We start from the raw sequence: 16947 nt of genomic DNA on the forward strand, positions 1-16947 counted from the left end.
TTTGTTTGTAAATTGATTACATCTTACCCCCTCAATACACACGTGCATACACATGTGTGCACACACACACAGAAGAACCAAAGCACAGCTCTGCCTGGGGCATCCTTAAATTAGCTGCTACTGTGGGAACAGTTCATAGATTTCATAGACATTAGGGGCTGGAAGGGACCTTATGAGATCACCGGGTCCAGCCCCCCTGCCATAGGTGGGAAGTCAGCTGGGATCAAGTGACCCCAGCCAGAAATATATCTACCTGTTTTCTGAAGGAGTCCAGAGTAGGTGCTTGCACCACCTCTGGGGAGGGAGTTTGTTCCAGACCCTGTCCACATGTACCATAAAGAATTGTTTTCTTATGTCTAGTTTAAATTGGCCTTCCTGGAGTTTATGGCCATTAGACCTTGTTATCCCTTGGGAAGTTCTGGTAAGCAGGTGTTCTCCCAGGTCCTGATATACCCCTCTTATGTAATTGTAAGCTGCCACCAAGTCCCCCCTGAGCCTTCTGTTCTCCAGACTGAAGAGTCCCAAGTCCCTCAGCCTCTCTTCATAAAGCCTTCCCTCCAGGCCTTGGATCATATGAGTGGCTCTCCTCTGGACATCCTTCCTGAAGTGGGGGGGCCCAATACTGAACACAGTACTCCAGATGCAGTCTCACCAGGGCCAAGTAAAGTGGGAAGATGGCTTCCCTGGTTTTGCTTGAGAGGCATTAGTGGATGCACACTGGAATTTGGTTAGCTTTGCCAGCCACAGCATCACAGGGGTGGCTCAATCAAGACCCCCAAGTCTTTTTCGGTCATGGTGCTAGTGAGCATAGCACTGCTGAGGCTGTAAGTATGCTGAGGGTTCTTCCTACCAAGGTGCAGCACCTTGCACTTCTCTGCATTGAAGGCCATCAGGTTTTGGTCGGCCCACCTTGAGAGCATGTCCAAGTTGGCCTGTATCCTTAGCCTGTCCTGTGGTGTGACCACCCTCCCCCATAATTTGGCATCATCTGTGAACTTGGCCCATTGCTTTTATATCTCCCCCCCCAAGGTTGTGGCCAGAGCTGCTGCCTTGGTCATCCCTCAGTTATACTACTGTACACACATGCATATATACTCTTAGTCAAAATTAATCTGCAAAGAAGATGGAATCTTTTAGCAACAGCTGATGGGAAGTTGGATTTCAAAATTTCCCTTTTGCAGCCAATAATTACTGACTGTACATGTCATTTTTTAATTTTAATTCAACAGAAAATTGTCACAAAACCATGCATTACATAGATCTGAATTTTGTATTATCCACACATTTTAATTCCAGGTTTGCACATGCACATGCCATGCACACACACACATAGACATTCTCTCTTTGTTCCACATCAATTGTGGAAATATTTGTGATTAATAGAAATATTTCAGGAGAAGTAGGAGTAATAGGAATATCTTAATGTGATTTTTCTTTTCCCTTGACATAAATCACCTAAATTACAATTTAGTGGAGAGCATGAACGGTGTGTGTCTCCAGCTGGTGGCGGCAGGAGCCCAGCGGTAGTAAGTGCAGAGCTCCCACAGATGCCGCTGGCACTGTCAACGGGAGAGGGGGGCGCTTGGAAGCACCACTCGCAGGCACCACTGGCAGCGTCGGCCAGCAGTGATTGTGGACTGGCAGCAGGGGGGTGAGCAGTGACCGCCTGCAGGCGCCGCTGACAGTGTCAGTGGCACCTTTTTGCAGGGGGGTGCACTGCCACGCTCAGGTGGTGCACTGCCCTATGCGTCATCCCTGAAGAAGAGTCATAAAGGAGTTTAGTAAACAAACCTGGCTTTCAGAGTAATTAAAATAGAACTTAACCTATATTAAGCTATTCCATAATATACAGAATTTTTAAAGGAAAGAAGGGATCATAATAATAAGGCACATGATATAGAATTTTATCTAGCCATTCCTGCATGTAGCCTATTGCCATTTGAAAATTAAAAGATTTTTCTCCTTATTTTCTTTTTTGTGACGTTTCAGTGACACAATGGACCCTGGGAACAGAAGAGGTATACACTGCAACATGAGACTTACCTGCTTTGTGTTCATCATCGGAGTATTTTATGTAACACCTTTCTTCTGCCATAGCCAAATTGATCCATTGGCACTTGGACGAGCTGATCCCCAGTGCTGGGAGTCCTCCTCAGCTATCTTGCTGGAAATGAGGAAGCCACGGATTTCTGACTCTGTCGCTGGTTTTTGGGACTTTATGATCTTCCTGAAGTCATCAGAAAATTTAAAGCATGGGGCTCTGTTCTGGGACCTGGCACAGCTCTTCTGGGATATCTATGTAGACTGTGTTCTCTCCAGAACGCATGGCCTCGGGAGAAGACAACTGGCAGAAGCTGAACAGAGAGTCACCACTCTGCATTCTCACATCACAGGCAGAAAGCAAGGTTACTACTACTCAGTCCAATACGTGTGTGTGTGTGTCTTCGTGGGAAGAAACATCAATAATGTCTATGTAACCAGACATGGGCAGAGAGAAGACATAGGGTGAATGCTTATATAAGTGAGAACTAAGCAAGAGTACAACTGATAATGGAAAAAAATGTCTGTGATATGTCAGCAAGGAGCTTGGTACTGTACAAGTCACAAAGAAAGATTAGTATGTTCAGCAGAGCATCATGATCCAAATGAGAGATTCCCAACCCTCCTCCCTCCCCAAATAATTGTAAGAATAAGTCTAGTGACTTACTTTTCCCAGATATCATTAGAAGAAAAGGTAGAAAATGAACCAGTTGAAGCACTGACAGCAGGAAAGATAGGTCAGCAGCCAAACCGTTAAAGATAGTCTGTTCCCTTAAGAGTTTTACTTTTATTGATAAAGAGCCAGATTAGGCCAGTTCTATGGACCCTGAATATCTGTGTTTAAAAAAAAAAGTAGTGGGTGCTATTACATTGTGTGTGGATAGCTTGCATGACAGGAGCACTGTCATGGATGGGTATAAACTGTTCAGGAAGGACAGGCAGGGGAGAAGAGGAGGAAAAGGAGTTGCACTTTATGTAAAAGAACCATATGATTGCTCATAGCTCAAGTATGAAACTGGAGATGGGCCTGTTGAAAGTCTCTGGGTTAGGGTCAGAGGGGAGAGCAACATGGGTGATGTCATGGTGGGGGTCTGCTGTAGACCACCAGACCAGGAGGATGTGGTGGATGTGGCTTTCTTCAAACAGCTAGTTAAAGTTTCCCAATCGCAGGCCTTGCTTCTCATAGGGGACTTCAATCACCCTGACATCTGCTGGGAGGGGTATACAGCAGTGTGCAAACAGTCCAGGCAGTTTATGGAGTGTTGGGAACAACTTCCTGGTGCAAGTGCTGGAGCAGCCAAGTAGGGGCCATGCTCTTCTTGACCTTGGAGAAGAATTGGTGGGGAATGTAGCAGTGGATGGCAACTTGTGCAGCAGCGATCACGAGATGGTTGCATTCAGGATCCTGTGAAAAGGAAAAATGGAGAGCAGCAGAGTAAGGACCTTGGACCTCAGAAAAGCAGATTTTCATTTGCTTGGGGAATGCATGGGCAGCTTGCCCTGGGAAGCCAGTCGAAAGTGGAGAGGAGTCCAGGAGAGCTGGCTATACTTTTAAAGAAACCTTATTGAGAGTGCAGGAACAAGCCATCCTAATGTGCAGGACGACTAGCAAGTATGGCAGAAGACCAGTTTGTCTTAGCAGGGAACTCTTCAGTAAGCTAAATCACAAAAATAAGCTTATAAGAATTGGAAACTTGGACAGACGACTAGGGAGGAGTATAAGAGTCTTGCTGGGGCACACAGGGATGAAGTCAGGAAGGCCAAAGCACAATTGGAGTTGCAGCTAGCAAGGGATGCGAAGGGTAACAAGAAGGATTTATATGTCAGTAACAAGTGGAGGATCAAGGAAAGTGTGGGTTCCTTACTGAATGGGGAGGCAGCCTAGTGACAGGATGCAGAAAAGTCTGAAGTACTCAATGGGTGTGTCTACACGAGTTGTGTTAATGCTCATTAGCTTAATTTATCATCAGGCTCTTACTGCACTGTAAAAATGGGTAGTTGTGACTAAATTTGATACCTCCAAATGCAAGTATCAAATTTAGTTAATACACAGTAATGTATGTGTAGACATGACCTGGCACTAAGTTTAGTGCCAGCTCTGCCTTGCCACTAGGGGGTCTGCCTGAGCCCAGCCCTAGGACTCCTGGCTGGAAGCCTCTCCTGCCTTAGGGCTGGGTTGCCTCTGTGGCAGCTCCTAGATGCAGGCCATACAAACCTGGACTCTAAAGGAGCCTGTGCACTCTACAAGAGCACTGCCAGTCCCATGTGCTGCCCCCTGGACAGGACACAGGCTTCTAGCCTGGATTGGCTGGAAGCCAGAGCTGCTTCCAGGCCACACAGGTGCCAGGGCACTCCTGTCAGGCCAGGTGGGTGCTGAAAAAGCCTGCTGCACCCTGTGGCCAGCCCTGATAGCTCCTCAGGGATGCTTGATGGCTGCCTCTGCACCAGCGTCCTGCTGCTCACCCCCAGCAGCCTGCCCTGGCACTGTAGGGCACCCTCAGTCATGTGGCTCTCAGTCTTTTGCTGTACCCCTGTTCTGGGCACTGTTGGCAGCTGCCCAGGGCTGGCAACACAGAAGCAACTGCGTGGAGGCCCAGAGAGTTGGCACAGGATGCACAATGTCTTCTGTATCTTCCTCATCGAGGCCTGGTCCCTCCCACTCGTGCATGATCATGCCATCCACCTGGGGCCCCAGCTGGAGCAAGGAAGAGATTGGGGACCTTGTAGTGCTCTGGGGTGATGCAGAGGTCCAGAGGCACTTTGTGTGGGGTGGGTGTTCAAATACCCACGTTTATGAGGCCTTGTCAGGGGGATGTGGCAGCGCAGGCACTCCCAGTTGGTGTGGCAGTCCTGCATAAATATCAGGCTTTGTGGACACAGTGGGTATCTGTGACCGACCACAATCGTTGGTCCGGTCATGCCCCTAAGACCATGCCCTTTATGTGGCAGCTGACCAACATTTTGGTACCCCAGGACTCAGGCCGCAACCCTGCAGTTTTCACCAGCAGGGGTGGCCTGCCTGAGGCCCCACCGCACCCTGATCCCTCCAGTGACAGATCACCAGAGGAGGGGCCCTTAGGTGCTTCCCAGTTACCCAGCTTCTATATCCATTAGCAGCTCAGGCTAGTCACCTGCTTCTTGTGGTAGGGTCTCGGGCTGTGCAGGGACCAAGGCAGCAGCTGGACATGTCACTGCCAGCAGCACCAGCTCATCCCCGGGGGGGGCGGCCCTGGTTGAGCACCAGCCTGCAGCACACCGTGGGCTGCAGACACTGGATGCAGCTGGATGCCATCGCCAATGGAAAGGCTCACGCTGAACCACCAGCCGTGCCAGCCTTGGCCATGGGGTAAGTCCCACACTGGAGGGAGGGCCCTCCAATCCCCAGTCCCCACCCTGGCCCCTGCCCTTGTCCCTGGCCCCCCAGTCCCTACCCCTCCTCTTGCCTCTGATCCCGCCCCCCCAGCCCACTCACACTCACCTGGCCTTGGGTTCCCACCACACAGCATGCAGAGAGTCAGGACACCATTCAAAACCTTATTCATCAGCCCGCATTCCCACAGCTGGGTGGGCACAGGCCTCTCATGCTGAGGAAGGTGCCAATGCTGGTAGTGATGCCCTCCTTGATAGTGGGGGGCAGGGACATGTAGCACTGCCACAGCTAGCCCTCTAGGAAGCGGCAGGGGTTGCAGGGCAGCCCAGTCTTGCCTCCCATGCCGTCATAGCTCAGGGTTCCAAACCAGGTGCACTGGGGGCACCAGGAGGATCAGCAGCACCAGGGCATAGTGGGTCAGATCCCACTGAGCCTGCACAAACAGTGCATTGCACACCACCCAGGGCACATATAGGAGGGGCACACTCAGGGACAGCAGTGGTGCGGGGAGTGGAGCCCGGCCCTCAGCGGGGAGTGTGTGGGTACAACCAGCTTCTTACCTCAGTTGTCAAGGAGCCCTACGTGCCCTGAGCCCAGGAGCCCTGGGCTGGGTGGCAGTGCAGCAGAGCAGTTGGCCTGCAAGGGGGGAGTGTGGAAGCAGGGTCTGGAGCTGTGGCAGCAGCTGACTGGTGCTGTCTTGAGAAGGAGGTGGGAGAAGCAGGGATTCGGTGGCCTGCCAGTCCCAGGGGAGAAAGCAGGAACGGAGGGCTCAACTGGTGGTCACCTGCGCCCAGCCAGACATACCATGGTCCCATGAATCTCAGGCTGGGCAGCACATGGCCTCTGGTGCAGAGTATCTTCTCTCTGAAATGTTGCAAACTCGCAAAAGGCTGCTGTCTTTTGTCTCTGCAGGGGCAGCATCTGGATGTGAGGGAGGGGCCACCAGCCCAAGCAGGGATGTGGACTCCAGGTTGCCACCACATGGCGCTGGAGCCCTCTGCATGCACCAGCTGCGCCAGCGACACACACAAGATTGGACCCCTCTGCTCTAGTGGCTGGTGGAGGTGGCTAAGGAGTGGGCACAGTCATAGCAGGAGGAGGATATTACCTGGGAGGCCACCCAGGAGGATGCATGGAACAGGGCAGAGTGGGAGTTCTGAACTGACCTCCTGGCCCTGGAGCAGGAGCAGATCCAGCTGCTCAGGCAGCAAGTGGCCATCCAGGCCTGGGTAGCGGAGGACACAGATGATGACCACTGGACCCTGGACACCCTCCTGGGCCTGGTGTTTGCATTTGTGCCTCCCACTGCTCAGTCCCCGTCTGTGGCCCTGAAGGGCCCCTGGTACTCACCCACTGCTCTGCAGCAGGCCCCTGCCTGGGGCTGGGAGGAATTCCTCCAGCGACTCTCACCCTCAGGAGCCCTGAGTCTGCTGCCACCTGCCTGGGCCCAGGCTCACTGTTTGCCCTGGCTCCACATGGGAATGGAGCTGAAGGTGCTAGGAGTGGTACCCACAAGAATGGGGTGCTGGCCCTGTTGGCCCTGGACTTGGGCAGCTGGAGTTGGAGCGGCCTGCCCTAGAGGAGCCCTGGCCCCAATCACCCAGAGACAAGCTCCCTGCCTGCTGTGGTCCCCTTGATTCATGAGGGACTGGTGAGAGGCTGGAGTGCCACGTGCCTGTCCCCTTGATGGCCCCACCCCATGGGTTCCCACTCTGGGACTTGCAAACAGAGACTGAAACTGTTGTACATAGTTTTGACATGGGGGATCAAGTTTTTTATTGTTGGAGGGTAGTGGAGGGGCTCTGTCAGTTGAGAGGGGAGGGGGCTCTATTTTATAGATTTCATAGACATTTGGGCTGGAAGGGACCCCGGAGGATCTTAGAGTCCAGTCCCCTGCCCCATGAGCAGGAAGTCAGCAGTGATCATAGGATCCCAGCAAGATAAGCATCCAAATGTGTCTTAAAGGCTTTCAGAGTGGGTGCTTGAACTGCCTCCAGTGGCAGTCTATTCCAAACCTTGGGGGCTTGAACAGTAAAGAAATTCTTCCTTATGTCCAGCCTGAATTGGTTGCGGCAGAGTTTGTGACCATCGATCTCATCATCCCTTGGGGCGCTCTGGTGAACAGACTTTCCCACAGATCCTGATGAGCACCCCGATAAACTTATAGGTGGCCATCAGATCACCCCTGAGTCTGTGCTTTTCTAGACTGAAGAGTCCCATGGCTTTCAGCCTCTCATCATAAGGTCTGTTTTCCTGACCTCTGATCATGTGCATGGCTCTCCTCTGCACTCTCTCAAGTTTCTCTAAATCCTTTTTGAATTGTGGAGCCCAAAACTGGATGCATTACTCTAGCTGCAGCCTCACCAAGGCTGAGTACAATGGGAAAATGATGTCCTGGGATTTGCTTGAGAAACATCTATGGATACAAGCCAGCGTTTTGTTTGCTTTACTAGCTGCAGCATCACATTGAAGGCTCATGTTCATCTTGTGGCAGCAGCATAGCACTGCTGAGCCTATAAGCATGCTGCAGGTTTTTCCTCCCAAGGTGGAGAACCTTGCATTTTTCGGTATTGAACACCATCAGGTTCTCATCTGCCCATTTCATGAGCCTGTCAATATCTGCCTGGATCACTCTCCTGTCCTCAGGTGTGGATGCTTTACCCCAGAGTTTGGTGTCATCAGCAGACTTAGCCAGTCCACTTCTGACACCAATGTCCACATCATTGATGAAAAGGTTGAACAGTATAGGCCCTAGGACAGAGCCTTGAGGGATCCCATTGGTCACAGTACACTGAAATGATTGGCTTCTGTCAACCACCACCCTCTGGGTCCTACTGCAGAGCCAGTTCCCCAGCCAGTGGATTGTGGTGAGGTCGAGGCCACAGTTAGCCAGTTTTGCCAAGAGGTGATCATGGGATACCAGATCAAAGGTTTTTTTAAAGTCAAGATATATGACATCAATCTATTCCCCCTTGTCCAGGTGATATGTCACCTGGTCATAAAAGGAAATGAGGTTGGTCAAGCAAGACCTATCCACAACACACCCATGCTGGGTATCCTTCAGGATATTGCCATTAGCTAGTCTGTTAAGGATGGCCTTTTTGATCATCTTTTCCAAGACCTTCCCCAGGATAGAGGTCAGGAGGATGGGCCTGTAGTTTTCCAGATCTACTTTCCTCCCTTTCTTGAAGATAGGCACCATATTGGCCTCCTTCCAATCTTTGGGCACTTCACCAGAGCACCAGGAGTTCTCAAAGATACGTGTCAGGGGGTGAGCTATGATGCTTGCCAGCTCCTTGAGTACCCTTGGGTGTAAACCATCAGGGCCATCTGACTTGAAGGGATCCAGCCTGTCAAGGTGTTCCTTCACAAGGTCAGCTTCAATGGAGGGTAAGGAATCTCCCTCACCTGGGCCTCCCTGTCCCACAGTGGGCAGGGCGTCCCATGGGACTGGTGAAAAACTGACGCCAGGTACCCATTTAGCAAGTTGACTTTTTCATGGGCATCGGTTGTCAGTTGTCTCATCTGGTTTAGCAGGGGTTCAATGTTGCCCTTGCTTTTCCTCCAGCTATTGATTGAAGGAGGAGGGGACTCATGTTTATGGGGGAGGAATGGGGGTGGGTATTGTGAAAGGAATAAAGCTTTTTTGTCACAACATGCACCTGGCCTGTGAGTGGTGCTGGGAGTGGATAGAGGGTGTATGGATGGTGAGGCAGGTGGGCTAGAGTGAGGAGTGCTCCGCCTTGCAAATATTGTGCGGTACACAAGCTACTATGATGACCTGGAGGAGGTTGTTCTCAGCCACTTCAAGGTGGGCAGTGAGGAACCTCCAGCAGCCCTTGAGGCGGCTCAAGGAGCTCTTGATAGGGGGATGGGTCTGGCCAAGACACCTATTAAAGTGGGCCTAACAGGGGTCCAGGTACCCAGTGTAGGGCCTCATCAGCCACAGGAGGAGCAAGTATGCTGGGTCCCTGATGAGCAGGGATGGAATGACAATGGCGCCCAGCTGCAGGTCCTCCACTCCCAGCACAAAGCACCTGCTCTTCATCAGCACGCCAAGGCCAGAGTTCCTGAAGATGTGTGTTGTGTACGCTGTCCACCCAGCTGGTGCTGACATTGGTGAAGGTTCCCTGTAGATCAATGACTACCTGCGGAACCACTAAGTGGAACCCCCTGTGGCTATAGTAGGGCTGGTCTCTATGGGGTGGGCCGGTCATCAGGATGTGGATCATGTCCAGGGCCCTGATACACTGGGAGAACCCCTGTGCACAGAACCCTGTGACCACTGCCTGGGGATTGCAAATGTGGAGGATGGTGTCCACCAGCACGTCCTGGAGGGTGCTGTACATCTCCAGGATGCCCTCCCCAGTGGTGGCCTTGCCGACCCTGAACAAGTGCCCCACATACTGCAGAATGGTGGGAGTGGCCAACTCGAGCAGCGCCATAGCCAGATGGGTGCCAGCAGGGAGGACCAGACTCATGCCAGTACTCTGGCTCTCCAGATGGGGCCAGAGCTGGCGGAACAGGTTGGGGATGATGACCTGGGTCATGCAAAAGCTGTCAACCCACTGCTCATCATCCCAGTCATGTTGCACCAGGTGCTGCCACCAGTCCCAGCTGGCGTGGGTGGCCCAGAGGTGGTGGAGCTGGAGGCCCAGGAGGGTTGTGGTGGCCATGGTGGTGGCCTTCTGAAGCCCATCATCAATGTGGCTGGCAGCAGGAGCTGCGCAGCTGCAGAGGCCCTGGGAAGACACATGGAGGTCAGCCAGGTGGTCACTGCATGTGGAGGAGCTGGGTAGAACAAGATGGCTGTGGTCCAGGTGATGATGAGTGTAGTAGGCCAGTAGGAGGGCAACCAAGGTGGCCAGCAGGATTGGGATACTCTGTCACTCACTGCCAGGGGCAGGGTCTGGGGCAGTCATAACTCAGGAATGGAGAGGGGGCACAAACAGAGATGCCACATGCTGCCTCTGTGCATGCCATGCTGCTTATCTGAACACTGGAACTGGCTGCCCAGAGATCACAGAATAAGGCTGTGTTTTAAAGGTGGCTGCCAAGTGCTGGCAGCTGGCCTGGTTTCAAACATGGGTTCCAAGTGCTGAAAGCTGGGACTGGAGGCTGGATCTCCCCCAGTGGCCACAGGGGCACATGGCAGGGCTGGAAGGACATGGCACTAAATTTAATACCAGGTCCCTGCATATATAGACACCTGCTCAAAATTGTTTACTGTTTACTGTGTAGTAGGTTAAGGCACAGTAAATCTAGTTGCACTTAAATGCAAATATGCTCAATGCCTTTTTCACCTCCGTCTTCACAGGCAAAGTCAGCTCCCAGACTACTGCAACTGGCAGCACAGATTGGAGAGGAGGTGAGCAGCTACTTGTAGCAAAAGAACAGGTTAGGGACTATTTAGAAATACTAGATATGTACAAGTCCATGGGACTGGACAGGATACACCCAAGGGTGCTGAGGGAGTTGGCCAATGTGATTGCAGAGCTCCTGGCTACCATCTTTGAAAACTGACAGTGATCAGGAGAGGTTGTGTATGATCGGAAAAGGGCAAATATAGTGCCCATCAGCAAGAAAGGGGAGAAGGAGGATCCAGGGAACTACAAACCATCAGCCTAACTTCAGTCCTTGGTAAAATCATAGAGCAGGTTCTCAAGGAATCCATTTCTAAGCACCTGGAGGAGAAGGTTTAGGATGGATTCACCAAGGACAAGTCATGCCTGACCAACCTGATTGACTTCTATGATGAGATGACTGGCTTTGTGGATGCGGAGAGACCAGTGGATGTGTATCTTGACTTAAGCAAAACTTTTGATATAGTCTTCTGCAACATTCTCACAGGGAAGCTAAGGAAGTACAAGTTGGATGAATGGAATGTAAGGTGGATAGAAAACCAGTTAGATCATCAGGCCCAGAAGGTAGTAGTCAATGGCCTAATGTCTATTTGGCAGCTGGCATCAAGTGGAGTGCCCCAGGAGTTGTTCCTGGGACCAGTTTTGTTTAGTATCTTCATCAATGACCTGCAAGATGTCATAGAGTGCACCCACAGCAAGTTTGAAGATGACATGAAACGGGAGTAGTACATATGCTGGAGGAAGGCCAAAGCTCAATTTGAGTTGGAGCTAGCAAGGGATGTGAAGGGTAACAAGAAGGGTTTCTACAAATATGTCACTAACAAGAGGAGGATCAGGGAAAGTGTGGGTCCCTTACTGAATGGGGGAGACAACCTAGTGACAGAGGATGCAGAAAAGGCTGAAGTACTCAATGGGTGCATCTACATGAGACTTTGCACTTGTCCTTATTGAACCTTGTGGGATTTCTTTTGGTTCAATCCTCCAATTTGTCTAGCTCTCTAGGGCAGGGTTAGGATTTAGAGAGCTAGACAAATTGGAGGATTGAACCAAAAGAAATCTCACAAGGTTCAATAAGGACAAGTGCAAAGTCCTGCACTTAGGACAGCACAACCCCATGCAGTGGTACAGGATGGGGACTGCCTACCTAAGCAGCAGTTCTGCAGAAAATAACCTGGGGGTTACAGTGGACAATAAGCTCAGTACGAACCAGCAGTCTGGCCTTGTTGCCAAGAAGGCTAACGGTATACTGGGCTGCATTGGTAGGATTGTTGCCAGCAGATCAAGAGAAGTGATTATCCCCCTCTGTTCAGCACTGATGAGGCCATATCTGGAGTACTGTGTTCAGTTTTGGGCCCCCCACTACAGAAAGGATGTGGACAAGTTGGGGAGAATCCAGTGGAGGGTAATGAAAATGGTCAGGGGGCTGGTGCACATGACTAATGAGGGGAGACTTAACTGGGCTTATTTAGTCTAGAGAAGAGAAGACTAAGGGAATTTAATAGCAGCCTTCAACTCCTTGAAGGGTGGTTCAAAAGAGGATGGAGCTAGACTGTTCTTAGTGGTGGCAGATGATAGAACAAGGAGCAATGGTTTCAAGTTGCAGCAAGGGAAGTTTAGTTAGCTATTAAGAAAAAAACTTTCTCTGTAGAAGGGTAGTAAAACACTGGAACAGGTTACCCAGAGAGGTTGTGAACCTTGGAGGTTTTTAAGACCTGACTAGAAAAAGCTTTGGGTTGGATGATCTAGGTAGGGATGGTCCTGCTTTGAGCAGGGGGTTGGACTAGATGACCTCCTGAGGTCCCTTCCAACCCTCATTTTCTGTGATTCTATGATTGACTCCTTAGGAGACCTTTCAGAATACCTCCTATTATATTAAGCACTTCAGAGGAAATAAACAGAGGAAACAGCTAATTTCTGTAAGGTGATTGGACTTTGTTTCATGTAATGCCAGCCCCTCTGTTCAGTTGGAGGTCCCTCTGGGAAGTGTACAAAAGGGCAACTTCAGGTACCTGGGACATTTTAATGTAAAAAAATTAGTCACCTCTAGGGTTTGGTCAATTCTAGAATTAGGTAGCAGCTGAGTAGAGGGCTTATGGACTGTAAAGAAATGCTGAAATTCTGTTTTAGGCACCTAAGGTAAATCCTCGGATATCAATTTACACATACCCTTTCCTCAACCTGTGCCTTCTCTCATCCCTTCTCCCTTACAATTTTTGTTCAAGCCCAGTCTCAAAGCCATCCACTTAGTTTTTTTTATTTCTTGAACGCAGCACTAAGATATAGCCATTGTTCCCCTGTGCCATGCACAGCAGAGCCTTTTTCTTCTGTCTCTTTCTGGGCAGTGGCAGGGGGAAGAGTGGAGAGGGGCTGGAATCACTGCTGGTGGCTTCTTTCTCACAAATCTTGCAGCACATAAATAACTTCCAAAACACACCACAGAAAAGGGTGAACTAGAATGTGAACAGTGATGGGGCCAACCTATCTGAAAGTTCAGTGGATCTTCCAGCACTGAGGTGGACTGCCACCAGAGGTCTGGGGTAGGAGTTTACAGTGGAGATGGCTAGGGTTAGCATCTACAGAGTGAGGACAACTTGAAGGTTGCCCCATCTAGCAGTATAGACATAGAGAGAGTATTTTGGATCAGACTCTTACCATTAAAGAAAAACATTGCATAATATGAATACTTTGAGACTGTTTTGAGGTATGACAATGATTTAAGAGTAAGAGAAATGGCTATAACAGAAGTTCTGAACAACTGAAAAAAAGAACACTTTTCTCATAAGTTATAATACTAACGCTTGTTTACTCCAGGAACGCAGGGATTTAAACACAGTGTAGCATGAACATTAGAAGAAAGACAGGAATATTTTTCATCCTCTGTTCTTATGCCTAGTTTGTTTCCTAAATGGTAATCAATTCATCTGATTTCTCTGTTTCAGGATTCATGGATGTAGCCGTGTTGGTTTAAGGACAGAGGCAGACAAGGTTCTATGGGTAGATGTGATATCTTTTATTAGACAACTAAGTAGTTGGGAAAATGTTCTTTGCAAACTTTTGGGGACAAATGCCCTTCTTCAGGCAATGGGAGACTCTGCTGGTGTTATGTGTTCTCCAAAGTAGAAAAGAAGCTTCTTTGCAATATGCAGATCTGTGACAATGCAAATGAGTACTACCACTCATTTGTATTTGACAGACAATAGGTCTCTCAAACTATCACTCATTTGTATTTTCACAGACCTGCGTGTTACAAATTAGCTTCTTTTATTACCTTGAAGAACATATAACACCGGCAGAGTCTCCCTATGGATGAAGAAGCGTGTTTGTCCTCGAAAGTTTGCAAAGAACATTTTTTCCAACTATTTAGTTGGTCTAATAAAAGATATCACACATACCCAAAGAACTCTGCTTGCCTCGGATTTCTCTGTGCACTCAATTAACATCAGCTGGTAGTGGTCAGGCAACAGCAGTGACAGCCAATTTTTTTTGGTGTGGAGATATCTAAGCTCTTATCCAATGTCTTGTACTTTCTTAACAAAGCAAGGTGTTCAAATCTTTGTAATCCTTGACCCCCTTGTCTTGCTTAGTCAGTGAATGTGGAAAATCAATGGCTAATAACTGCAGATAAAAATCTTACCGTGGCAAACAAGGAGGAATTGAACTACTGCTTCTTAGGCATAGATATGCAAACTTTTTCTTTTAACTTGATGAGCTGTGCTACCAACAGCTTTCAGTGGGTTTATTTTAAAAAAAAGCTGAAGATTTTTTGCTCTTTTACTTATCTAGACTTCGTTGCTACAATCTGAAACAATCCCTGTCCTACCTTACAAATGCATTCCTTTAATGCTGGTTTATATGCTTTAAAACTGGCATGTATTAGTGTGGTATCCAAAGCAGCATCAGACCCTGCATTCACAGTAATTATTACGACTCTGAATAACTGATAAAGCTGGGGTAAAATTGAACTCAGTGCAGTGAGAAGAGGAGTGCACTGGGACATGATAGACTATTATTCTAGTCCAACCTGTCACTCATTTTCTGGATGACTGGGCAGCTATGTCAGCTCCCCTTGCCTCAGTTTATCCTATTTATAAAGCAGAGATAATGATACCGTCTTTGTAGACCTCTTTTAGATACTGAGGTTAAAGAAGCAGGCTATCAGCACCACAGCACAGTTTGGGAATAAGGAGTGCTAGAGCATGAGATTATCGTTAGTTATATCAATACTGTGAAATTATTATGGACGAATATTAGAGAGAACTGCAATGAGAGAACTACAGGAGAGACTACAAAGTACCTATCTGAGTCATTTTTACCACTACTCCTGTACACTTCAAAGTAGGTCAAGTGTCCCTGTTTCGCAAACTGATTGGCCTTGTCATAGATCTTAGCAAACTGTTATGATGATGATGTCCAAGAAGGAATGGAATCCAACTCATTTCTCCTTACCCCTGTTGGTTCTGTGGGGATAAGAAGGAGAAATTTAAGAAAGCTTTATCTGTGTTACTAAATCAATCAGCTCTGATCCTGAACTGCGGGGAGTTAGCCTGTTGAATAAGGTGCCTTTTTATTGAGTCTTTTTTTATTTTACATGGTAATTTTAGGTAAACAGCCCAGTTTTCTGGCTTTGAACTTTATCATTTTGGGCAGGGATGGCCAGTCTGTGACACAGGTGCCACAAGTGGCATATGGCAGATTGGGGAGGGGACAGGCAGGATAGTGGTAGGTAGGGCTAAGAAAAGAAAGAAGAACATTAGATCAGGCAGGGAGCACAGGGCAGGGAGCAGAAAGCAAAGCAGCAGATTAGGCAGGAGAAAGGGATTGGAGTGGGACTAATCTGTGGCATACTTGCCAAGAAGGTTGGCCTCCACTGATGCAGGGTGTGATCCTGAACTCATTCACATAAGCAGAAAAGCTTCCACTGATCTTAGTTTAGGTCTGATGCAAACTCAGTGAAGTTGATCGCAGCCTACTGACTTATTTAAGACTTGGCTTAGGTTTTTATAGAATGCAAGTCTGATTCTCCATTCCTTGTATGAGGAAACTACTGTTGTCTCATATGGCTGATGTTAAAGTTAAAAGATAGGCTTCAGAAATGAAAGAATATCAGTTTCAAACTAATTTCCTAATGAGTGACAGTTTGAAACAGAAAGGCACACTTACATAATTTGACAATAAGATTGAATGTAGTGCCAATGGTTAATTGGCTCAAATTAATAGGCATCAATACAATAGCAGGTAGAGATTGGAAGAATATATTGATGAGGAGGAAAAGTAAATTGGCATCTACAGACAATCTGGCATTGTTTGGAAATTCACACTAATTTCCTCAAATGTTTTAATGTCATTTTTTCACTAGGAGCATTTTCTCACCTTCAGAGGACATTGGCACTGAAGAAGAAAATGCTGATTGAAGACTTTGTAAACATCCATGTGCACAAGAGTGGATCAACGTTACTCGGAAGAGTCACTGGGGATCTAGGAATTAAGAGGAAACAGCATCTCTAGTCCTAGAGGAATGGATTTTTTAAAACTTTATTGCCGTTTCGTTTTTGCCTTTAGTCTACATTGAACAGTTGCTTTACGTGGACGGAGAGTGCCTGTGCTATACTCACTGTACATTGGGTTAACTTGAATTTGTTTGACCCTTGTGGGTTTGTTTATCTTTGTTTTTAAAAATTTTTGCATATGAATTCAGTCTCTTTAATAAAGTGCATGATTTATAAGCAGCTGGCCACCTTATTGTGTACATGGAGTCTGGGGGCCTGGGGTACTGCTGGAGAATAAGGGTTTGCCTTTCAATTGGATGTGCACTGGCAAAGCACTACACCAAAACAGCTCCATTGAGGTCAACAGATCTGGACTGGGTCCAAGTTGTTGGCTTATTTTGTATAAGCATAATTTTAGACACATGATAAAGCACAATTAACATATACTAAAAGAACAGCATCCCTCAAAATCACTTGGGACCATGCAAACTTCAAACTTCCAATTTCTTTTCTGAAATTATTAAAATCCAAACCATGTTTTGTGCCCTAAGATAAAAAGATATCCTCAAAGGGAACAAAGAGTTTAAGAGGGGGTATCAATAAAAAATACATGTGGACATTAATTTCATGATGTACAGTGAATACTAGGGAGCTGTTTCCTTCAGTTAGTCTTTGCTTTGGAAATGAA

General features: G+C 48.2%; 2 protein-coding genes across 2 annotated transcripts in view; both read left to right on the forward strand.

Moving 5' to 3' along the window:
- ADAM23 (ADAM metallopeptidase domain 23) overlaps window positions 1-2122 on the forward strand; it is a 206767-nt gene extending 204645 nt beyond the window's left edge. Inside the window, exon 25 of the mRNA XM_090044822.1 lies at window positions 1990-2122. Coding sequence (XP_089900948.1) covers window positions 1990-2036 — 47 coding nt within the window. The 3' untranslated portion in view covers window positions 2037-2122. The remainder of the gene's footprint in view (window positions 1-1989) is intronic.
- On the forward strand, window positions 1997-16465 carry FAM237A (family with sequence similarity 237 member A). Its single transcript, XM_090044832.1, has 2 exons — window positions 1997-2405; window positions 16130-16465. Exons 1-2 carry the CDS (start codon window positions 1997-1999, stop codon window positions 16276-16278), a joined length of 558 nt encoding a protein of 185 aa, XP_089900958.1. The 3' UTR covers window positions 16279-16465.
- Window positions 16466-16947: the final 482 nt, after the last annotated feature.

The sequence above is a fragment of the Crocodylus siamensis genome, chromosome 4, assembly GCF_052110815.1.
Source record: "Crocodylus siamensis isolate JL-2025a chromosome 4, ASM5211081v1, whole genome shotgun sequence".
Classification (NCBI taxonomy): domain Eukaryota; kingdom Metazoa; phylum Chordata; order Crocodylia; family Crocodylidae; genus Crocodylus; species Crocodylus siamensis.